Source organism: Podarcis melisellensis, assembly GCF_964234715.1.
Source record: "Podarcis melisellensis genome assembly, chromosome: 1".
NCBI lineage: Eukaryota > Metazoa > Chordata > Lepidosauria > Squamata > Lacertidae > Podarcis > Podarcis melisellensis.
Window position 1 is genome coordinate 46421772 of NC_138528.1, and position 24181 is coordinate 46445952.

Below are 24181 nucleotides of genomic sequence, written 5' to 3' on the forward strand. Positions count from 1 at the left end.
TTCTTGGTACCTGAGTGAGAAAAGCCATTTCCATCCCTAAGCTTTCAGACATGCTAAATGTCAGAGCGTACAAGTTTTTAAATGAATTTCAAAGTAATATAGTTACAGAAACAATGGTGACTGGCTTAAAAAAACCAATTCCTGTTACAAAATTCCTATGAGTCATATTAAATCTGAAACATGAAAAAAGAAAGAGATATAATGGGATTAAATGAGGCATCTTAGCATTAAAAAGATTATTAACTGCCTAAACCTAAATTAACAGTTCTGTGGTTAAACTACTCCTATCCATGTCAGACTACCAATTTTTTGTTGGCAGCCGTCTGTCTCAACTGGAGACTTCCAATTAGCAAATAGAAATTAAAACACTTGCATCAGAAGAAATTATGCATTATGATATTGAGAAAGATATGTAATCATTTGGCCTAAGTTATTTGTTGTGGTCATTGTTAGCAGTGTTAGCATTACAGCTCCTGTTGTTTTATCAGTACTTTTATCTTGTACTTTTACAGTGTATTTCTGGTTTTTGTGGAAGCCGCCCAGAGTGGCTGGGGAAATCCAGCCAGATGGGCGGGGTACAAATAATAAATTATTATTATTATTATTATTACAGCTCTAGGGTTCAATAGCACCTGATCTAACCAGCATCTTGATCAAGCTTTATAGAACAAAACCACAAAAAGATGATTTCAGAGCTCAAAATACAATTAGAAAAAATTGTTTTGGTTCTCGGGATTGCTTTACAACTGCATTTGTAACTCTCTGTAACATTCCCGGGAAAAGTTAAGGAAGGTCTAGGCATTATTAGCCTTGGGGCCATCAATTATTCTTCCATCTCTGGCCATGCCATGAGCTTCACTTTGTATCTTGGAATTGTACCCAGTCCCCCTTACAGCTATAGGTGGAATATCACTGACAATTACCGTAGCTAAAGGACTTATCAAAGCGAGCATGCAAAGTAGATGGGGTGATGTTTTATTTCCCACTGCGGCAACAGTAATTTTGCTATGGAGTAAGGTGACTTAAAGGTCATTTTTAAGCATGAATCATGACTCGCATCTTACTTTTTGAGCAAAGGCAAAGTTACAGTACCTAAGCACCAACTATTCCAAGGGTTCTAACATGACTGAAGTCCCCATCAGAAAAAAAACTTATTTGGGTTGAGCTTTGGCTTATCCCAGATCTTGAGAAAGTGTTGCGAATAGGCACACTTTCTGACTCCAGAGACCCACCCCACCCCACCCCTTCAAGCCCCACCTCCCTGCCTCTGCTCATGAAGGAAAGGGGGAAACCTCTGGTAGCCAGAACCTTTGGTACACTCCTGTTCTCTCCAGCTTCATGCTCATTTTGCTGCTACCAGGCATGTTCACAAACCTGCATCTAGCATGTGGCGGCAGAAAATTCACAGCTACATCAAGTCAAGTTCATTGCTCATTTAATACAGCCATCTGCAAAATGAAACTGCCATGCGTATGTTATTAACTGTTCCCTTTTTTCTCTTCTTTTTTATATTTCTGTTTTATATAGCACTCCTCTTGACACAAGGTAAGTTTTTTCCTCTCTTCCTTAACTGGTTTGCTCTTTGCTCTGTTCTTCTCTTTGTTGTGGCCTTGATTTCAATGCTTCCCTTTTATTTGGAGCTCCTTGACCTTTCATGTATCAAGCTGTGCATTGAGACTATATGAATTTAAGACCATTGGCATATGCCCCTTTGAAAGCTTCCCAGAAGGGAAGGAGGCCCTCAGGCCAAAAATGATACCTCAGTCTTGTTTCTGCACATTTGTGCAGCAAAATCTTCCTTGATAACAACCTAATTTGAGAGTTCATGTCCACACATGTGCTGTGAATTTCCTATCTGTTCTAAGGTAGCAAGGATTTGGGTGGGATTGCCAGAACAGGAGAGCCTTGCCATGTCCTTGCTCTTTCCCAGATCAAATAAACACAGTAATAGCAGAAGAAGAAACTCCCTCACTTTCACTGCACTTATTATTGTTGATGCAGGCCGTTGTACAGAAAGGAGCCCCTTTTGCATACTTGCTGTCTTAAGGCCCTATTCAGGCATTTGATGGTATGCTGGACAATCTGAACAGGAACCGTGATCATAGGATGAATTCTAAGAGCCTTTTGCTATGTGTACTTAGAAACCCACTTCAGACTTTCCCTCTCAGTGCCGGGAAGGTCTGAAATGGAGACAGTGCATTTGGGGGTGATGGGGGCAGTGTGTGTGTGTGTGTGTGTGTGTGTGTGAGAGAGAGAGAGAGAGAGAGAGAGAGAGAGAGAGAGAGAGAAAGAGAGAAAGAGAGAGAGAGAGAGAGCACTACCAAATTATTAGTATTATTTACCCACCCTTCAAGTTAAGGTCCCAGAGTGCGTTACAACAATTTTAAATAACTTACCATCACAAAATAGGATGGGACACACACACACACAGGTGTCAAAGGTGCCCTGCTTCCAGATACACCAAAAACTGTATGGTGAAGTTGCCAGATCACCACAGGCAGTCCCTCAGGCACAGTGCACATCAATCTCTCCTGGTGAGGGTGATGGAATTTTTATGGATGATCTCATGATCCCCTGCCCCATCCATCTGCCCTGCAATGGTGCTTCACCAAGTACCCAGACAGACACAGCTGGGTTAGCATAGGCTCACAAAGCTAATCTGCCCGGTGAGCCCCCTCATCCATGAGAAAATCCTGCGTGATCGATGTTTTCCTGCAGACAGACCTGGCATTTAGCCACCACACCGGGGAGGGGGGGGGGGTCAGCCAGCCGGTATTCCCAAATTCTGAACTGCTGCCAGGGCTCCTGTATGCATTCAGGTGAAGGCCTCAGTAGCATGGTGGCAGTGCTTCTGTTATCAGGCAAAGAGGGCTGTTCTCTTCAGGTAACTCTGCTGAGACGAGTTAAGTGGTTGAGCTGCCCCCACTCAGATTGCCTGTAGCCCTGACTTAAAAGACCATTTCGAGACTGAACTGTATGCTCGTTTCTGCCTGCGGCTTCCATTGGAGGTTTCAACAGAAGGGAGAAGGCACAAATTTTTACCATTTGTAAAACACCACTTTAAGCCTCTAGTGGGTGTCAATAGTGACCTGTCATCATGATGTGAAGGAGGTTTGCATTTACATCCACAGCTTAATGGACAGCATTACCAAGAGGCAGGCAGGATGTAAACAAGCCTCTTGGAAAGCAGTAATTGCTGCTGTTGCTTTCCACCTCCCACTTCCCCACCTCCTGCTGCCCCCGCTTGCAATCTTTAGCTCTCTTTCATTCCCCATCTGTGCAGTTTCTAGTGGTCCTCCCCCCCTCAGTGACTGACATTCTTGCCACCTTCATTCACATAGGATCAGACAGTGGCTATTGTCAGCCCGGTCTCCAAAGTCTCCCCTTTGTGTCATCTGCACACTTAATTATGGTTCAGCTTGTGCCCTTAAAAAAAGAGTGCAAAATGATAAGAATCCGTCTCACAGCCCGGAGAATGAGGCTGGTGTTTTGCATTCAAATGTGCTTGGACCATCACCTTCCCTTCCCCTGAATCTGTCAGAGTCCTTCTGGCTGCAGCTCTCAGAAACGATCTATGTGCATGGAGATTGACAAGTGCTTCTCCGGCGTGACAGCTGCAGCTCTGTGGACCAACTCAAAGTGCCCTCTATCAAATTTTCTTAGAAGGCTTTGTTGCGGAGAGGCATTTGAAATAAAGCCACGCTCAGGACATCCACGTTACTGAGATAACGGGCATATGCCAAAATCTGATGCTAATAAAGTGCATATATAATATATGAATGAGAAAGAGAGAGCCTATGGCATATTGTTATGAATTCTTATGGTCTTGGCAAAGCCTGCTGGCTAAAGTCACACAGTAGTGAGATACCCCACCAAGAGTACATTGAAGCTGGCCTAAGATGCAAATAGCAAAATGGCATCCTCCTTCCCATTCCATGTGTAGAAATTGACTAGACTGCCATTTTATTTATTAACACTGTTTGCATACCATCCAAAACTAACTTTCTCTGGGCAGTGAACCAATACAAATTAAAGTGTATAGGTGTATGTAGTGCAAACCTTCTTTTGTCTCAAATAATGGAGGGCAGCAGTGGGCAGTGGAGGGAATCCCTGGAAATAATTACTTTCTGCAGCAGCTGAATAACTGAGGAAAGGAGTTGAGCCCATTCTTAGCAGCAACCCCCTAGAAGCAGTGGCTGCTGACTGGCTAGCAGGCCAAATGCCTATATAGGCTGCTGAGGCCCTCCAGGAAGCAGCCACACATTTCTCCAGGGACGACTGCAATGCCCTTTCCTCCACCGCTGCCTCCCCATTGTTATAGCGTAGAATGCACTTTGCCACCCTTACTTTCTTCAGAGCAGCTGCCAGAAATTCCTGGCAGCAAACCACCAAACTGGTCATCACTGATAACAGGACAAAGGAGACGAGTGTTTACATCGTAGGCAACAATGCCTTTATCATATCGCTCACATCTCTTAAAAGCTGTTCCCTGCCTCCAATCTAAAAGTTATATGGCTTCCGTCACACACCACAGAGTTCACCTAGTGTGTTCATCGGTAATTGCACCTTACCTTTGGCTCACGTTCAGTAGGTCTGCATAATATTGCATGTCAGATGACCCAATCCCTGTTAGCAGAGGAGCTCCTCAAGCAGAAAAAAGAAGTTAGGGGCTACTGGTGGAAGCACACAGGGGCCAAGCATGTAACGTGCCCCCAAATCTCTGTCAGCTAGGAATGATTCTCGCCATTTTTCCCTCACCCCAAAAAGAATTTATAAGTATCTGTAAAGCATATATGTACCTCTGGTTGCAAACGGGATCCGTTCCAGAGGCCTGTGTGCAACATGAATAGAACGCAACCCGCAGCGGCGTGTCTGCACACGCGCGGGTTGTGATTCGCCGCTTCTGCACATGCACATGACGTCATTCTGCACGTCTGCGCATGCACGAGCGGCAAAACCCAGAAGTAACCCTTTCCAGTACTTCTGGGTCACCGCAGGACACAACCTGAAAAAACGTATCATGAAGCAAACGTAACATGAGGTATGACTGTATAAAGTAGAGTAAGAACGGCACATGAATATGCATACTCTCTTAGTTGTAAATGTACATTTCAATGCCAACATGCACTCAGGATTCAAGAAGCTGCTGTGATTGGTGGCTTCCTGTTATCTAGAGAGATGAAACTAAAACACCTCCAGAGACATTTCTATATTACATTCTTTGTATACACACCTGGATCCCTTGTGTACAAAGAGAGAGAGACACCAACTGGAGAATAACTGGGAAGCAAAGAGGCTCTTTCCTTCTTATAATTCGATCAGCTCTTCAGTTTCAGGAAGTCTTTCTCAGCTGTTCCCATAGTAATTTTGTTGCTCTAATTCAGCAGTGTGCTAATTTAATCAGATCTTCTGGAACCAAATAATATGTATTAAAATAATACGATTTCTGCCCTTTCTTGTGCTCAGATTTGATTGCTTTTGGCAGGTAGCATTGGATAATTCACTCACTTGGCACTACTGGAAGTTGCTCTTAAGTTAATAAGGAAAGAGGCTAAATCTCTGACCATGTTAGGAAAGAAAAAAGTTGCCCAGAACACAGCACCAATTCCTCACCAGCCACATCTGCTCCAGACAGCACCCCCCTCCTTTAGATGAGCTGTTGAGTGAGCAAGGTTTATATAATGACACTTCTCCTCCACTTAACTTCTGCAGTCGGGCCCCCTTACACGGGCTTCGTTGACATCCCTTGGACGCATGGACGATGTACTTCAAACCCTGTAAATCCTGTGGCAGATGATATCCAGAGCAACATAAAAAATGCATATGCCACTGTGCACGTAGAGTGCCACTCAGGACAGATCATGACTAATAAGTAAAGAATGGAGGTGACATTTTCACTTAGTCCATGTCATGTTAGATTTAGAAAATGCAAACATTTCAGGAGTGTTGGAAAAAATTACGTTGAAAATTACATTGAAGTCTCTTTGCCTCTAGCTTCTGCCTCCCCACCACCACAAAACTTCTATGTTGTGTAGCCTTCTTTAGGCCCAGCTCTGCGTAGAAAACTCTCCCTGTCTCTCTCTCACACACACACACACACACACACACTCACTCTCCTCCTCTCCTCCATCTCTCTCTCTCACTCACTTACTCTGTGACAGTGTGACACAATGGCTGTATTATTGTCCCCATGTTCATGAGTCTTCTATGTACATTACATGTTTTCTCTGCCCTTCAGAAGTTTGGTTGCTCTTGATAACCCGTTTGTTTGTTTGTTTGTTTGTTTGTTTGTTTGTTTGTTTGTCTCTCAGAACTAGGCATTACATGTTTGTAAGGTTGCCTACCTAAAACTATCCAAATTCAGAACAATTCAAATTAGGGTGTATGAAGATGTGAAGGAATGATGAAAGCATGTGGGCTTTTTAATCCTATATTCTAACATTGACTTATGCTAGGGATGGAGGACCTCTGCTCTAGAAGTGTTACTTGATTACAGCTCCCATCATCGCTGACCATTGACCATGTGGGCAGAAGCTGAGGGAAGTTTGAGGAATCCAACAATATCTGGAAGGCCACTGTTGCCTGTTCCTGACCTGCACCATCGATAAGCGTCTATCTGAATGTTTGACATTCAAAATAGAATCTTCTAGAGGCACAAGGTGTACTAGGAAATATTGCTATGTTCTTAACTGTTGTAGCACCTTAACTGGGCTTTGAAGTTCCAAAAGATGTTGAGAGCCACAGGGTGAGAGACTTTGTGACTCTTCTAACCCCTTCCCTCTTTGAGAATCTTGGTCATGAGGGTTAGCTATGTAACGGCAAAGATAAGGAAGGAGTCCAAAGTTTCATATCTGGACATCGCCAAGATTCAGAGATATGGAATTCTAGTAATCATGTAACTAGGAACTACACTTAAGTTGTGACTGAAGCTACTCCAACTCAAATTTCTGCCAGAGTGACTCATTGTTCAAATATTCTGACATGTCAGACACATGTTGAACTTATGGGTCATCAGAGCCTAGTTCATCCCAGTTTATGCAGTGAAATACCCCTACAACAGATAATTCACACAATCTGTCACTATGTAAAACAATTCACCAATGCATGATTATTTAAACTAATAGTTGTAGTATTGTTTGTTAATCACCCCATACCATAGTTTTCTGAGCAATGTGCAGTAAAGTTTAAAACAAATTTTAAATGATAAATATAAATAGTGCAATTAAAGAAATACCACAATAACACACAAATAACGTACCCAAGGGAGGCATGCCTGACACCAATATTGTGTACTTTTCGGCATGTGCTTAAAACCTTATTTGCCCAGGCATTTTATAGCATTTTTAGCTGGATGAAGGTTTGGTTCATCCTAGTTTTATTGCACTGTTGGTTTGATTTATAATAAATTGATAGTTTTTAAATGTCTTCTTATATCATCCTACAGTTCATTTTTATATTGAGGGTGATTCATGCAGGATGGATGGATGAATGAATGGATGGATGATAGATAGATAGATGATAGATAGATAGATAGATAGATAGATAGATAGATAGATAGATAGATAGATAGATACCGTATTTTTCGCCCTATAGGACGCACTTTTTCCCCTCAAAAAATGAAGGGGAAATGTGTGTGCGTCCTATGGGGCGAATGCAGGCTTTCGCTGAAGCCTGGAGAGCGAGAGGGGTCGGTGCGCACAGACCCCTCTCGCTCTCCAGGCTTCGCGGACCTCTCCGCAAGCGGGGGGAGCACTCCCGCTGCTTGCGGAGAGGTGCCTGCATGCGGAAGCCTGGGCACGCTGAGCTCAGCGCGTCCAAGCTTCGCGCACCCCTCAGCAACCGGGGGGAGTGCTCCCGCCGCTTGCGGAGAGGTGCCTGCATGCGGAAGCCTGGGCGCGCTGAGCTCAGCGCGTCCAAGCTTCGCGCACATCTCCGCAAGCGGGGGGAGCGCTCCCGCCGCTTGCGGAGAGGTGCCTGCATGCGGAAGCCTGGGCGCACTGAGCTCAGCGCGTCCAGGCTTCGCGGACCTCTCCGCAAGCGGGGGGAGCGCTCCCGCCGCTTGCGGAGAGGTGCCTGCATGCGGAAGCCTGGGCGCGCTGAGCTCAGCGCGTCCAAGCTTCGCGCACCTCTCCGCAACCGGGGGGAGCGCTCCCGCCGCTTGCGGAGAGGTGCCTGCATGCGGAAGCCTGGGCGCGCTGAGCTCAGCGCGTCCAAGCTTCGCGCACCTCTCCGCAAGCGGGGGGAGCGCTCCTGCCGCTTGCGGAGAGGTGCCTGCATGCGGAAGCCTGGGCGCGCTGAGCTCAGCGCGTCCAAGCTTCGCGCACCTCTCCGCAAGCGGGGGGAGCGCTCCCGCCGCTTGCGGAGAGGTGCCTGCATGCGGAAGCCTGGGCGCGCTGAGCTCAGCGCGTCCAAGCTTCGCGCACCTCTCTGCAAGCGGCGGGAGCCAGCCCTGGGCTCCCACAGCTTGCAGAGAGCTGCCTGTTTGGGGGCTGGGGTCAGGGGAAGCTCCGGGGGGGAAATAATTTTTCCCCTTTATTTCCCCCCCAAAAAACTAGGTGCGTCTTATGGGACGGTGCGTCCTATAGGGCGAAAAATACGGTAGATAGATAGATGATAGATAGATAGATGATAGAGATAGATGATGATATAGATGATAGATAGATAGATAGATAGATAGATAGATAGATAGATAGATAGATGATAGATAGATAGATAGATGATAGATAGATAGATAGATAGATAGATAGATAGATAGATAGATAGATAGATGATAGATAGATGATAGATAGATAGATAGATAGATAGATAGATAGATAGATAGATAGATGATAGATAGATAGATAGATAGATAGATAGATAGATAGATAGATAGATGATAGAGAATTTGGCACAGGAGTCTCACATCTCTTTCACATCACAAGAAGTGTAATGTCCAGGATGGACGTGATCATTATCCACCTGGACATAAATACTTTGTGATGTTTTCAGTGAAGACTCACCTTCCTTTCCTCTAAAGTAAATCTCAGTATCATTTTGGAACTGCTTTCACTCACTCCAGAGTGTCTGTGATTTACACCTCTTGCAATAAGGGTAGGCTTGCCCCACCGTCCTGGAAATGCACCCTCCATTTCTCCTTGTCCAGAAAGAGGGCATCTTGCCTCCCACCTGCCATTTAGCACTTGCTTAAGTTCAGAACGAAGGGTGTTAAGGTGGAATTATTTCCTCCCAACCTTTGCCATATCTGGAAAGCAGAGATGGGAGCCGAGGAGGAACTGGCACATTCATTTCCCTGCCTGGCATCTCCAGACCTTATCAGGACTAATTGGACTTGACAGCTGGGAGTCTCGGGTGCAAGCCATGTTGAAAGCTGAGTACTGAGGCTGATGCAAACAAATCAGGGCTGGTTAATAATTAAGCTGCAGTTTGGCAGCTTTCACCTTGACAGACTTGACCTGTCAAATTAAAAACTCTTCAGCTTTTTTTGTTCCCGGACATACCTGCTGTTGGGACTCCTGCCACTTTAAGCCTGTGGGCGATTGTGCCTTCGTCGCTGATGAGTGTGGAACTCTCTCCCTTCAATGTTCACGGCTGTGCCTTCCTTCCTATCTTTAAAGAGGACCTGAAAACCGATTTGTTTTAACTGTGCTGTGGACCTGTCAGCAGTCGATTTCTCCTTTATGGTATCTTCCTTTCTCTTTAAAATCTTTGTGCATTTGTTATGGCTCCTCGAGTGCCAGAAGCTGGGGAGATGGTGCTACATGAAAAGTTGTGACCGTCGTTATCATTGTTGTGAATGGATCAGGCAGGAACAGTCAGTTCCGATGTCTCTTTCTTTTTTTTTTGAATGGCCCCCAAAAGCATACTTCTCTGGGAGTGAGAAAGTACAGTCTGAACATACAAGAAAGGAATTGTAAAATTGTAGAGTTGGAAGGGACCCCAAGGGTCATCTAGTCCAAACTCCTGCAACGCAGGAATCACAGCTAGATCATACATGACAGATGGCCATCCAACCTCTGTTTAAAAACCTCCAAGGAAGGAGAGTCCACCAGCTCTTGTGGGAGTCTCTTCTACTGTCAAACAACTCTTACTGTCAGAAAGTTCTTCCCGATGTTTAGTTGGAATCTCCTTTCTTGTAACTTGAATCCAGTGGCGTAGCGTGGGTTGTCAGCACCCGGGGCAAGGCAAGTAATTTGCACCCCCTAACCCGTGGATTTGCGCCCCCTAACCCTAACCCCCAGATGTTGCGCCCGGTGCGGCCGGCCCCCCCTGCACCCCCCACGCTACGCCATTGCTTGAATCCATTGGTTCAGCTCCTAGTCTATGGAGCAGGAGAAAACAAGCCTGCTCCATTCATTCATTCATTCATTCATTCATTCATTTATAGACCGCTTTATATTTTTAATAAAAATCTCAAAGCGGTTTACAGCATATTAAACTCAATAAATCAATAAAACATATGCTGGGCGATGTTCCTCCGGCCTCATGAGGAGCCTCTTCAGTAGGGCTGGTGAGTGTGGGCCCCGCCTCCTAGGCCAGGTGGAAAGGGCCATGCAGAGAGCTGCCTTCATGCCTCACATGTCACAGCCCTTTAGATATTTGAAGATGCCTGTCATCTCTTGGTCTCCTCTCTAAGGCTCAAAGGGTTCCGCGGAGCCTTGTAAGTCCCCTTATAGCCCTCAGCTGAGCACACAATGTGCTGAAAACATTGCAACATGCCCAGGCATGTGGCCCATGTACACTGTGCCCATAGCAATAGCCAGTGACTCCTCTCCAGGAACATGCTTAGGAATAGCAGGAGAGCTCTTTGCCACACACCTTTGTCTCTTCAGTTCTAGAGGATGGCTGGGTCTGTTGCAGAAAGATGCACCCCATGATTTAAGTGAGGAATGAATAGGGCATCCCTAGCAGGGGAATGCATGCCATGGACTGCAGGTCAGTGAATGACTTTGAATGACTTTCTCTGAGCAGACAGATGTTTTCAGACCACTTTTCAGTGATGTGGATAAAAGCATTCAGTCCACCTGGTGGTGTAGCTTACCCTAAAGCCACAGACATCTCACTGAGAAAATTCAAGTGGCCTGCACTAGAGATGGGAATGCCTGGGAAAAAATGGGGGGGACCCAGATTTCCCCCTCGTCCCCCCCCCATTTTTTCAGGTTTTTTCCCAGGCCTTCCCATCTCTAGCCTGCACATAGCAGCTACAAATGGACATACCAGAAATCATTCCGATATATCCACAAATGAACTTATTACTTACGCATTGGTTGCTGCTAGATTGATCGCCCCTTAAAGGTGGAAGAGGGTGCAAACTTTCATTATAGACTGTTAGGAAAACATTTTTATAACATCAGAAAAACTAATCCAGCAACTGAAATTTTGCAGGGGGACAGCTGAGTCTGAGTCATTTGCCACAATTTGGTGGGACTTCATCTGTGGGCCCAAGGCAATTCCAGCAATGTGTTTCCAGCAATTTGCCCAGGACAAATTTATCTGGGGGAAAACGTAGGATATGCCTCTCTGGGTTTTCCCAGGAAAGCGGCAGGATAAACAAAAAAACCCACTCAGACTTGTGCCTAAAAATCACGGACCTGTGGACGAACCCTTAGTGAGGTCTTGAAGTGCACGGAAGACTTGTTAAGCCGCATAGTCCGTCCCCCCATGCCTGTTGCTTCAGTTCTGATAGTATGCAGGTGCTAGCACCATTGCTATTGCCTCTGGAAATTTTAGTGTTGGAGAAAAGAAAGAAAGATGAATTCAGTTTACGGTGCTGAAAAGCGATGCCCATATTTCTGTATGGCGATGACTCAAGTGGTTGGGGATATTCCTCAGTTGAACACCTAGAAGGAGCATTAAAGGATTATGGCTCCGACATTCAGAGATGCATCTAGTCTCTGCTTCTGTTCTTTTGTGGAGCTATTTCTGACTCATGCAGGGGATTCCCCATTCTGGAGCACTCGGTGGGAGCTCACAAAAGAGCCCTGACACTTCAACGTGCTACTGACTTCAAAAGGTGGATGGATTTGTCTCTGCTGCTGCTGCTGCTGCAACAGATTAATGTGGTCTCCTGAAACAGGAGTCCTTGTGTGTTCTGTAAATTGTGCTGGCCTTGCAAAGTTAATAATATTTGTAGTCCGGAAGGCTTTTTGAGTTGAGGCAAAGTTTTAATGATATATGGAGCATCTGTGCAGAGTTTTTAGCCTCTGAATAATTTCTTACGGAGAATATGAGGCCTGTGGGAGTCCATGCAGGATTTATAAGTCCTTTCACATCAGGCATCTTGTGCTCACAGAATGACCTGAAGTCTTCATAAATCCAAGTGAAAGCCTTATAACCCATGCACCTACAGGGCTTAGACTCCTGGGTTATGTTTCCTTGGCGTGCCAGTGCATAACTGAACGGCCAGGGTGTTCATCAAAGAAAGGCGAGAAGGACACTAGTTGCCATAGCTACTAACTCTACTGCTTTCCCAAAGCAGCACTGTAGGTTGTTTCATATATGGCACAGGGCAGGGTACTTTCAACTAGATTGTGCTCCTGAGGCAGGTTGACCTGGCCTGTTGCTACTCACCTGCAGGCAGGTAGACCAACAAGACTTATTATTATTTCAGTCTTGTATCTTAATTGACAGCTGGAGGTTTTGACTACTACTGGTTTTGTGATCCTTTCTTATTAAGGGCTTTTGTTTTAAGATCAGTTTTGATAGGGAACTTTCATTCTTTGCATTTTTAGGGGACCACTGTTCAGCTGCCTTGAACATTTGCAGTAGAAAGGCAGAGCATCAATTCTAGTAAGGATGATAATAACACCAACAGCAATGACTGGAAGTGATTTCCACAGGTTCATGACTGCTCTCTAAAAGCACAGCCTTATAGGTGTTTGCTTGAAAGCATGTTAGACACTGAGATTTACTTTTTAGTAAGTGTGTGAAAGACTGCACCAAGAGGCTGTAATCCTTGGCTTCCCGTGTCGGTCATATCATGCACAAATTCACAAAGTGTCTTACACCCCAGGCAGACACAAACAGATCCATGTGGGAAAGACTGTAAAAAACTAAAAAACAGCATGCTACCAGTATCACATATGAAGCAGACATCTTTAAGGAAGCAGGAAGAACCCCCTGCAGAATAGGTTGGTCATCTCTCAAAATGCACACAACCTGGAAAGAAGAGTGAACCAGTTACAGTTGAGGGTGGACATTATTTAACTGCAGCAGATAGAAATCAATGTATAAAACATTGGAGAGCAAACTTCACTTCGTGTTTTCAGCAGAAAACCAGTTGCCCCAGTTGAGCTTTAGAGGCAGATTTTTGTGGGGAAAGCTTTGGAGCAAAAAAGGGGGAGCCACCAGACATGGAGCTTTAAAGTGCAGGCCATGTCTGGAAAGAGTGGAGAAAAGGTAAGTGTGAAGAAGTCCTTAGTTCTGTTGCTTTTATTAATTCAATCAGCAGTGCCCATCAGCACCATGGACAAGGAAAGTTTTCAATGAGCTGTTTCTAACATCAAAATTGCCAAAGCAGCAAAAGCAGATTCCTGAAAGTTCACTCTGCACAATATAAATTATAAATTATACACCACATTGTAGATTATTTGATATATTTTTTAAAAGATTTGTTTCACTGCTTTATCTTGCTTACCTCCATACTTTCTTAGTCTTGTTGTTCAATTAACTCTCTATTTATTGTCCCCTGTTGATCAAAACCTCCTACGTGGATTGAGATTGCTCTATAGAATATTGTCACAAGGAGTTTTGGCAGAAGCATAATAGTTTTGTCAATAAAATTCTGTTTATTATTATTATTGTTAATAACGCTATATATGTACTGCCTGTTAACAAAGAGATCTGTGAATGATCTACAGCAGTGTTTCCCAACCTTGTGCCTCCAGCTGTTTTTGAACTACAACTCCCATCATCCCTGACTAGCAAGACCAGTGGCAAGGGATGATGGGAATTGTAGTCCAAAAACAGCTGGAGGCACAAGGTTGGGAAACACTGATCTACAGGGTGTGGGAAGACTTAGTGCAGGGATGGATAACTTGTAACTCTCCAGATTTTCTTGGACTACAACTTCCATTGTCTCCAACCTTTGGCTCTGCTGGCTGAGAATGATGGGAGTTGCAATCCAAAACCTCTAGAGGGCACCAAGTTAGCCAAAGATGGTCTAATGAATTCATTTACCTTGATTTGTTTTCCCTCCCCGTCCTGAAGACAAGATTTTGTTCAGTGAAACATCCTCCCAGGTCCTTCATTGCATTATGACAGGAGTGAGGAGCCTCAGGCCCAGGAGCCGAATACAACCCCTCCAGGCCTCTATAAGCAGCTCTAGACCATGCCTGTCCATGGGCTGCACCCCTTGTCCCCAAACCATGCCTCTCCCTGGCCCTGCTCCACACACCTCCTAAGTGTTTTTGCCTGGCTGATAATGCCTCTGCTTTGTCTGGAGAGGTGTATGTGGTGTTTGGGTGTAGAAACCTCTGGTTTCTGTGTGGCTGGAATATGACCTACTTAACGACTGCATTCCATTGCTCCAGCCACTTTGCCTCTAACCCCACGCTTCATTCTCATTTAGCTCTCAGAAGTTGGCCCCAAGGAAGTGTGGCCCTTGGGCTCAAAAAGGTTCCCCACCCCTGCACAATGTGGCGATGAAAAACATGTAGTTCATTCATGATTTGTTTCTTCTGAACATTTAAAAGAACTCGTATGAAGTCAGCCTGGATAGCTCAGTTGGTTAGGGCATGGTCCTGATAACGCCAAGGTTGCAGGTTCAATCCTTTTAAAGGAAAGCTGCATATTCCTGCATTGCAGGGGGGTTGGACCAAATGATCCTCAGGGTCCCTGCCATCTCTAAGGTTCTGTGATTCTATGAATGCGATATTATCGTTGCATAGCAGTTAGTGTTGGACAAGGACATGAGAGGCCAGCCTTGGCCAAGTCACTGCCTCTCAGCCTAACCCCTGTATCACAGAGGGTATCACAGAGTTGTTGTGGGGATTAAATGAAGAGGGGGAGAACCATGTATGCCACCTTAGGAGCTCTTAGAGTAAAAAAAAGTGGGATATAAATGCAGCAAATAATGATTCATTGAAGCACAGGAAACAATAAGTGCATGTGCACACATAACTCTCTCTGTGTGTGTGTTCCACACATAACTGAACATTAGTGTATATGAGTGAGCCTTCAATACTAAGTTGAACAAATTACTAAGTGTGATTGTGCAATCATTGGGGAAGATTCTTCTTCATTGCAAACATAGAAACCATTGAAGTATTCTTAAATGGACAGAGAAAGAAATAATAGATACCTCAATCTCTCCCAAACTGAATTAGCAGCATTGAGTGCCACAGAAGGACATCTTACAGAATAATATGGCCCTCACCCCATGTAATCATTTCATTTCCTTGATCAATTCACTTCATATTGAGTTAATGCATTTGCCTACTGAAATCTTTGTTTCCAATAAAATATTGACATCTGCTAATTTTTTCTATTCTCATTTTCAAAGGATCAATGTGTTTTTTTATATTCTCATATAATCAGGTTGTCCCAAATAAAATGCATGCTTTCTCATTTTCATGTACTTATAGCAAGACCTCAAAGAAAATCCAGATTAAACTGACCAAAGCCACAAGACAGCGTGAATTTTTGAATGTTTGAATCAATGTATGCAACTCTGGGAGGGACACAGGTGGCGCGGAGGGACACAGGTGGCGCTGTGGGTTAAAGCCTCAGCGCCTAGGACTTGCTGATCGAAAGGTCGGCGGTTCGAATCCCTGCGGCGGGGTGCGCTCCCGCTGCTCGGTCCCAGCGCCTGCCAACCTAGCAGTTCGAAAGCACCTCCGGGTGCAAGTAGATAAATAGGGACCGCTTACCAGCGGGAAGGTAAACGGCGTTTCCGTGTGCAGCTCTGGCTCGCCAGAGCAGCGATGTCACACTGGCCATGTGACCCGGAAGTGTCTCCGGACAGCGCTGGCCCCTGGCCTCTTAAGTGAGATGGGCGCACAACCCCAGAGTCTGTCAAGACTGGCCCGTACGGGCAGGGGTACCTTTACCTTTACCTTTACCTTATGCAACTCTGTGTTGGATTGGGGTTCTAGAAAACTATCAGTGCAGATATAAAATTGAAAACAGTAGGGACGGAGGAAACTGTTCCAATATTTTCAACAAGTTCCCACTTTGGGCATTTGCCCATTCTGGAGTAAACTTCCATTTCCAAGAACAAAAGAAAAAAGCATAACTGACTCCCCAAAATGGATTGACTCTCTGTTTTGGCCAATATAAGACAGTTGAGGTAAGTAGTGTCAACACCTAGGCCCCACCTTCATGAGATCTGTTCTGTGGAGCTTGTGATGGAGACTGGCAGCATACAAGCCCCTTCTCTGACCAGCCCATCTCTTTTGCCCAGTGTCCTCTCCCCTTTGTTGGAAGTGTGGAGGACATTGTATGTTGACATTTTCCCCACAGAAGTGGCAGAAAGGAAGCTGACAATGGAAGAGGAGGAAGCCAAGCGTATTGCAGAGATGGGGAAGCCAATACTGGGCGAGCATCCTAAGCTGGAGGTCATCATTGAAGAGTCCTATGAATTCAAGGTCAGTGTTGGGTATCAGGAGGCTTTGGAGGAAGAAGTACAGGAAAGGGATTGACCAGAGAATGAATAAAGGATGAAAGGAAGGGAAGAAAGAGTGGTGTATGAAAAGGGAAACAACAGTGAAGGGCAGGGAAAGAGAGAGGTATAGGCTCTGAGGGGGGAAGAGAAGGAAATGAGAAAGATAAGTAGCAAGACCATGGAGAAAAGGATAGGGGGGAATCTGAGGAAAAATAGAGTAATACTTGAATTACAACATTATAGAATTAGGCTGCCTTCTATCATCCAACAACCCTCTCCTGACATGTGACTGCTGAAAATAAGGCCAATAAAATAGATTGTTTGAACAGCAACTTGGCCAGATATGCCCAACAATTACATGGCCATGCACAGCTAAGAAGAGTTGTCACCATTCATTCCGTTGATTAATCCAATGGCTGCCATTGAAAGACAAAATCTGGAAAAGAAGCAAATCTCCTAACCCTAAGCAGTTGGCAAATATATCACCAGAAAAAGCATTCCTTATTATGCTTCACATGAAAGAACAGATGATAGTAAATGTTGTTCTTTAGCGCCTACTCAGTCTGCGCAGTCATGTTTACAACTGTGCTTCTTAAAAAGAGAGATTCCTATACATTTGTCAGTAAAAATATTTGCTTGCACTGTTCCCTTTTGCCTTACTGTTTGTTGTAGCAGATGGACATAAAACCTGTTTACTGTGGTCACAGTCACAGTCAAGAGCTGAAAAGGAAGTAGAGAGCATTGGGTCACGTGCGGGATATCATTTCCATGCTGCTTCAGCCTTGGATTCCTCCGCCAGTCTCTTTCACTTCTTTGGTCTTGAAATTGGGCAGTAGAGGCAGATTTCACTTTAGGGCCACCAGCTGGCCATCAAGGGAAGCTTGCCTTCCAACTGACTGGCTTCTAAGCTTACCTCCTCTTCTTTCCTTTCCTAACATGGCAGTGGTTTGTTCTGTGGGAATATAGTTTTCTTATCATTAAGCTGTGAAATTTACCCCCTCAAGACATGGTGGTGGCCATCAGCTTGAGCCGTGTTTGCAGGGGTGGGACTTGCTCCTGTGTTGGTCAACACTGGATCGGGAATTGGAGGACCACTGAGTAGCTCCTGTCCCTAACCCTGGCACAGAGAACCTTGGCATGTACAGCTGTATTCGCAAAAGCATCACAGAAAGCTACACTCTTTGTGCAAAGGCTAGGGGGAGGAGCTATGCAGCACATTGCTGCTCCTGTACACAAACAGGTGCCTATTCTTTGTGTTTCTGTCATTGATAGAGTACCGTGGACAAGCTCATCAAGAAGACAAACCTGGCCTTGGTTGTAGGAACACATTCGTGGCGGGACCAGTTCCTGGAAGCCATTACTGTCAGTGCAGGTGAGATGGGGTACTGGGACCCACAGAGAGAGGAGGAAAAAACCATTTTGATTATCACCGTTCCCTGCACCACCTACCACTAAGGTCTCCACTCAGAGGCCTCAGATTTGCAGATGGGCCCGAGTTTTTGCAGGTTTTCCCTCCTATGTTCTGCTATCTTGTTTCACCCACACATTGGACACAGAATGACTGTTCACCAGCATCTTAAACAACAAGTGTTACCTTTTTTTAGTTGCACATTTGCAAAATGTAAATCTAGGTGACTCTTTAAGATATTCAAGGAAATGTGAGATCAGTCATTGTTAAAAGGAGCAGCTTTTTTTACTGAACTTTCTCTCCCTCCACCTCCAATTTCTATCACAGAGACTTGCCAAGATCAAAATAGCCTCAAAAATGAACTGCATTGCTCACTTAATTCTCAGATTCAATAATTAAAAGTAGCCCTCACCAATTAAAATGGATCCATCCTGATTAATCAACAAGATTAAACTAGTTGATTGGTCTGCTAGATTATATTAGGACACTTAATTCATCCCAGCTTCACCTACACTTTGGCAGCTCACATGAAGCATGGAAATTGCCCCCTTAGTTCTCAGTCATAAACAGTGCTTAAAAACAATTTTCTTTTGTGGTTGGAATTATGAGTGAGGAATTCACCCAGGAGTAAACATCTCAATTAAAAAAAACCCCACAAAGAAACTGTATAATATTTTGGCACAAAATAGAATAAAAAAAGGTAGCAAATAAAACAGAAGAAATCAGCTGCTTCCCTTTTAAAGCTGTGGTACCCCATTGCGAGATGTTTCATGAGGCTCCTTAGCTTGCTGGGCACGTTGCATTCTTCCTGGATGAAGGGTTAATTTCCAATCAGCCAACATAAGTAAAATGGATGGGAAGAAGGCTCAGCCACCCCGAAGGATGCCTCCAAGGACACCCCTTGTCTTTCTTCCATATAAATGACTTTGCACTTGGAGCCATTGCCGTGATGAGGGCAAAACCATCCTTCCACCCTGATGCCAGTTATCCCACGTGCCACACCCATTTTACTAGCTTCATTTAATAACACCGAGTGTGTTACGGTATGGCAAAACTCACAACAAGGAGAAGCCTGTGCCCCAGTGTCTTGTCAGTGACTGTGTGGTTCAACTACTGTGTTGTGCAGGGAAGCCATTTCTTTGAATACCCTTTGAGTTCAAATGTATGCTTGCTTGCTTGCTTGCTTGCTTGCTTGCTTGCTTGCTTGCTTGCTTGCTTCGTGTGAGAAAAGATGAAGAAGAATGCCTGAGTGGCCTTCAGTATTTTCATGATGCTGTTGCTATGGTAATAAATATGACCATGTCCTCTGAGTCCTCATGCAAGAACAAAGTTAAGGGCATTATGAGATGATTCTCTTGTTGTTGACCCACTTTCAAAGATGCTGGTACCATTACAGGATGTGGGGAACCCCATTACTGTCCTTAAGCATTTCACCTTCCTAGCCCTCAGTAGTCCCAGAGAAGCAGAGGAAACTAAGGCAAAGCTAACAGGAGCATTTATTTTTCCAGCTCTAATTAAGACCTCTGAGTGGAAAGAGGCTTTTACTATGGTCAGCTTAGAGGAGAGTATATCTCCTGGTTAGCTTCCCAAAGTAAGCAACTCACTACTTCTGTGTTTCTAAAGGTCATGAATGTTCTTGCCGGCAAGAATCATAGTCTAACGACTCATGGCAAGATCAGATTTTGAGGCACCTTTCGGGAGGGTCAGGCAGCAGCAAGGTAGGATGGGAATACTGCAAGCAAGGAAGGCAGGTTAATGTCCAGGAAGGGCTTTTCATGTCTGCAGGTAGAGGGGGTAGATGTAGGTCAAGGGCAGCCAATCTTTGGCCCTCCAGAAGTTGTTGGACTCGCAACACCCATCAGCCCCAGCCAGCATGATCAGAGACAATGTCTAGCAACATCTGGAGCACACGTTCTCCACCCCTACTGCAGAAGGTCAGAGTAACAAAGCAGCTGTAGAAAGCAAGTACCAGAACTCAGCATTGTCCACAAGAACTTCCTGCGACGCTGTGGAGTGGTGACGCTCAATGTAGTGTGGTTCCCACAGAGACTACCAATTCAGGGTTTCCTCTTTCCTGTTTCCTGCAGCTGGCGATGAGGACGAGGATGAGTCTGGCGAAGAGCGCCTGCCCTCCTGCTTTGACTATGTCATGCACTTCCTGACAGTCTTCTGGAAGGTGCTCTTTGCCTGCGTCCCGCCCACCGAGTACTGCAACGGCTGGGCTTGTTTCATCGTGTCCATCTTGATCATTGGCATGCTCACCGCCGTCATTGGAGACTTGGCTTCTCACTTTGGCTGCACCATTGGCCTCAAGGATTCAGTGACTGCTGTTATCTTTGTGGCCTTTGGGACTTCAGTTCCAGGTGAGGAGGCTCTTGGGTGAATGGTTGGCTTTCTCTATGTTTGGCCAGTCATACCAGTGCGGTGGGGGGCAGAATATGCTTGGGAGATGCAGCAGCAGCTCCCCCTTTCCCCTGCCTGCCATGGCCTTCCTCCTTTCCTGGTGCGGCAATTCCACAACTTGTTTTCTACCCCATAATGCTGCACATTTCCCCCCAGTCTTTGAGACTGTTTGGGAACACAAGTGCTGGAAATAGCTTGGGAGCAGGGTTGTGGGGAAAAGAAGCAATCATGTAACCACACACCAACTTATCCCCTTGACATGGTCATATCTGTTACATGAAAAACACACACTTTCCTATGATGGCTGGTTATCTGAAATGACTACCACAGTTAAGAGGTTTCTTAACGCACAATACTCAGTAATGGAGGGGTAGGGGACCTGAAGTGAGTTGCTGAGAGTGGCCCTCTGGCCTCTCTCTTTGGCACTTGGGTCATTATCCAGGCCACTCCCCTTTATAGGCCACACCTCTCACTGGCCCTGTTCCTCAGGTGCTTTTTGCCTGGCTGAAAATTGTCCTTGAACTCTGATGATGCCTCTTGGATAATGCTTGGAAGTGGTGGGGGTGGGAGATCTGGTGACAGGTGGGGTATTTATTGAGAGAGAGAAAACCTCTGAATTTGTGTGGCTGGGACATAACCTACCAAAAAAAGGTTAAGTGTCCTGTCTGTTGCTTGTTCCCTCTGGCTCAGCACATCACCACCAGGCAGCCCCTAGAACATTGCTCACAAGAGAATGCATTCCCCAGGCTGAAAAAATGGAATAATGCAATAATGGAAAATGAGCCTCTTGCGCTTGCTGATCAGAAGGTCAATGGTTTGAATCCTCACAACAGAGTGAGCTCTTGTTGCTCTGTCCCAGCTCCTGCCAACCTAGCAGTTTGAAAGCACGCCAGTGCAAGTAGATAAATAGGTACCACTGTGGTGTTTCCATGCACTCTGATTTCCTTCACGGTGTTCCATTGCACCAGAAGCACTTTAGTCATGCTGGCCACATGACCCAGAAAGCTGTGGACAAACACCAGCTCTTTCAGCCTGAAAGCAAGATGAGCGCCAGAACCCCATAGTCGCTTTTGACTGGGCTTAACTGTCCAAGGGTCCTTTACCTTTTTTGCGTTTTATTTTTTGAATACATTTCACTGTAATCTGGGATTTTCATATTGTGCGTTGCCACCGTATGCGAGTAGTTACGCTAAAAGGTGGCTTATAAACCTTTTAGATTAATGCATATTCCACTGATTGTGGTTCGAGGACCCGACCCCCGCAATGTGAAATGAATACACAAGGACACGTGATATAAGGTTAATGGGCAAGGAAAGGCCACAACTTTATTGATTACAGCAGTGAAAAGGTATTGGCTTAGGCATTGGATCTCTCAAACGAGTGGGTTTATTCACTAGTAGGTGGAGCCTGTTGATGCTAATCCAACTATAGGCTCACCCCTGCTGTCACCGAGGGTCGTGCCATGGCCTCCCGCCAAGCAGGCATCGGACAGAATACACGACCGCCAGATTCCTTTAACGGAATACCCAAAAATTGAAGGCATAGGCGATGGCCACACCTAGCCCTTCAACACCACAACACATTATTCCAATGCCTAACCTACCCACCAATACCATGAAAGTTGTGACGATTGCTATGAGGTAGGCGAAAAAACCAAAAAGCCTAATGCCAAATGGAAAAACTCCTACCAGGCCCCCTGGACAACCAGGGTGACCAACCTAAGGTCCATAGCAAGGCCAATGACCTAAGCCCTAACTCAAAGGGAGTGGAGGGTGGGTGACTCGCGACGAGGCGGCGGCGAAGAATGAGGCCAGGGAGAGGCTGGTGCCGCAGCAAAAGGCTGCTGAACACGCCTCCTCTGAGGCACCTGGTTGGGTGCCTGCCGAGGGGTGTGGGCGCCAGCCAGGTAAGGTGGAGGCAGGGGGCTAACGCCCCCTGCTAGGGGCGGTTCTCGGACTCCCACCCACAACCACTCCCCTCTCTTCCAGGGAGGAGAGTCTTTATATGCCTTGATTCTTCTGAGGTGATAGTCATACCTGAACCTGGGGTGCACCACTTCAGATTGCAGCTGGGGTTCACACGACTAAATGCTCCTCCTCACAACAAATAAACAGATAGATGAAATTCCTTTGCCACTATGCGAGTTCTCATTGTAGACTGAAATGCTCTAGCCCAGACACAGGGTTGTTTACCACCTCATTGAAGTGGGGCCTACCTTTCCAACTCTTCTCCTTGCACCCCAAAAAGATACTTCCATCCTCTGTCTGCCAGTATCTTGCTCTAAGTTAGCATGACTGACCCACCCCCAGCTGCTTTCTGTTGTTCCTCATGCCCTCGTTTAACCTCTCCCTTTCAGACACTTTTGCAAGCAAAGCAGCCGCCGTCCAGGACGTGTATGCAGATGCTTCCATTGGCAATGTCACGGGCAGCAATGCCGTCAACGTCTTCTTGGGCATTGGACTGGCGTGGTCAGTGGCCGCCATCTACTGGGCTTACCAGGGAGAGGAGTTCCACGTGTCAGCAGGCACCCTCGCCTTCTCTGTGACGCTGTTCACCATCTTCGCATTCGTCTGCGTCAGTGTCCTGCTGTACCGGAGGCGGCCTCACCTCGGAGGGGAACTGGGCGGCCCCAAAGGGTGCAGACTTGCCACAACTTTGCTCTTTGTGAGCTTGTGGCTCCTGTACATTTTGTTTGCCACCCTGGAGGCCTATTGCTACATCAAAGGGTTCTAAGCCACGGAGCTGGAAGAAGGGAGGGCTTTCCCCCTCCTTCGTTACCTCATTGGATGCCAGTCCTCAAAGCGTTGTCAAACCAGGACTGACAGCTATCAATCAAGATTCCATAACGGCCCAGACTGAAGGACAACTGGGCTTTAAGAAGGGCAAAACTATCCTCATACAAGGGGGGGGGGGAACCCTGACAATTAAAATAAAGCCAACCATGTCAACCCAGCCGCTGATCCCATCCAGTCAAATCAGAAATGCCAGCAGCTTCTCAAAGTACCTATTTGTTCAAACGTTGCTGCTGACCTCAACTTTATTCCTTCCTCCGCCTTACCAAATGTCACGTATTCAGATGGAAAGCCTATAAATAATTTGGGTGGATATTTGGGTGGTTTTTTAAAAAAACAAAAAAACTGGGGGTGGCAAATCTTACTTGATCTATATTTTTCCTTTTTTTAGCACTCAGTCAGGGCCTGAAAATGGTCAACACATCCAAACCTCACACCAGTGTCAGTGCTGGAGATGAAAATGCTTTTCTTTTTCCTTCTTCTTCTTCTTCGTCTTTTTACATTGCATAAACAACGTCTATGAAAAAGCTCGCTCTTTTCACTTTCTTTTAGAGTTACAGTGCTAGCCTGTTGCATTTGAAATGCAAACACAGACAGACAGACAGACACATTCAGGAAATATAGCATTGAAGGCTGGAGAATGTCACCTGCCTGGGCTACCAAAAAGAAAGAAAGAACAACCTGTAACATTATTGTATGTAACTTGTATATTTTGAATATGGCAATTCTCTTTGTGTAATTAACTTAAAGCTTTTGGCACTACAGAGAACTATATATATATAGTTGAAAGATAAATAAACCAACACAAAGGCAGGAGGGTGGGAGCCTGCAGTGTGGAAAACAGGAGTAATGAAAAACAGCACAAGTTATTTTCCCCTCTCTTTTTTTTTTTTCATTTTTTGATCACAATAGACTGTTTGTTCTGTTTATGGGAGAAAAGAGAGAATATTTCTTTTTCTAAAAAAAAAAAATGGAAAT

The 24181-nt window shown here is 45.4% G+C and overlaps 1 protein-coding gene across 5 annotated transcripts in view; it reads left to right on the plus strand.

The window, feature by feature from the left end:
- SLC8A3 (solute carrier family 8 member A3) overlaps positions 1-23318 on the plus strand; it is a 164576-nt gene extending 141258 nt beyond the window's left edge. For all 5 annotated transcript variants that reach the window (XM_081889729.1, XM_081889731.1, XM_081889730.1 and 2 more), the window contains 5 exons: positions 1528-1545; positions 16459-16583; positions 17873-17972; positions 20096-20371; positions 22768-23318. In XM_081889729.1, coding sequence (XP_081745855.1) covers positions 1528-1545; positions 16459-16583; positions 17873-17972; positions 20096-20371; positions 22768-23144 — 896 coding nt within the window. In that variant the 3' untranslated portion in view covers positions 23145-23318. The remainder of the gene's footprint in view (positions 1-1527; positions 1546-16458; positions 16584-17872; positions 17973-20095; positions 20372-22767) is intronic.
- Positions 23319-24181: the final 863 nt, after the last annotated feature.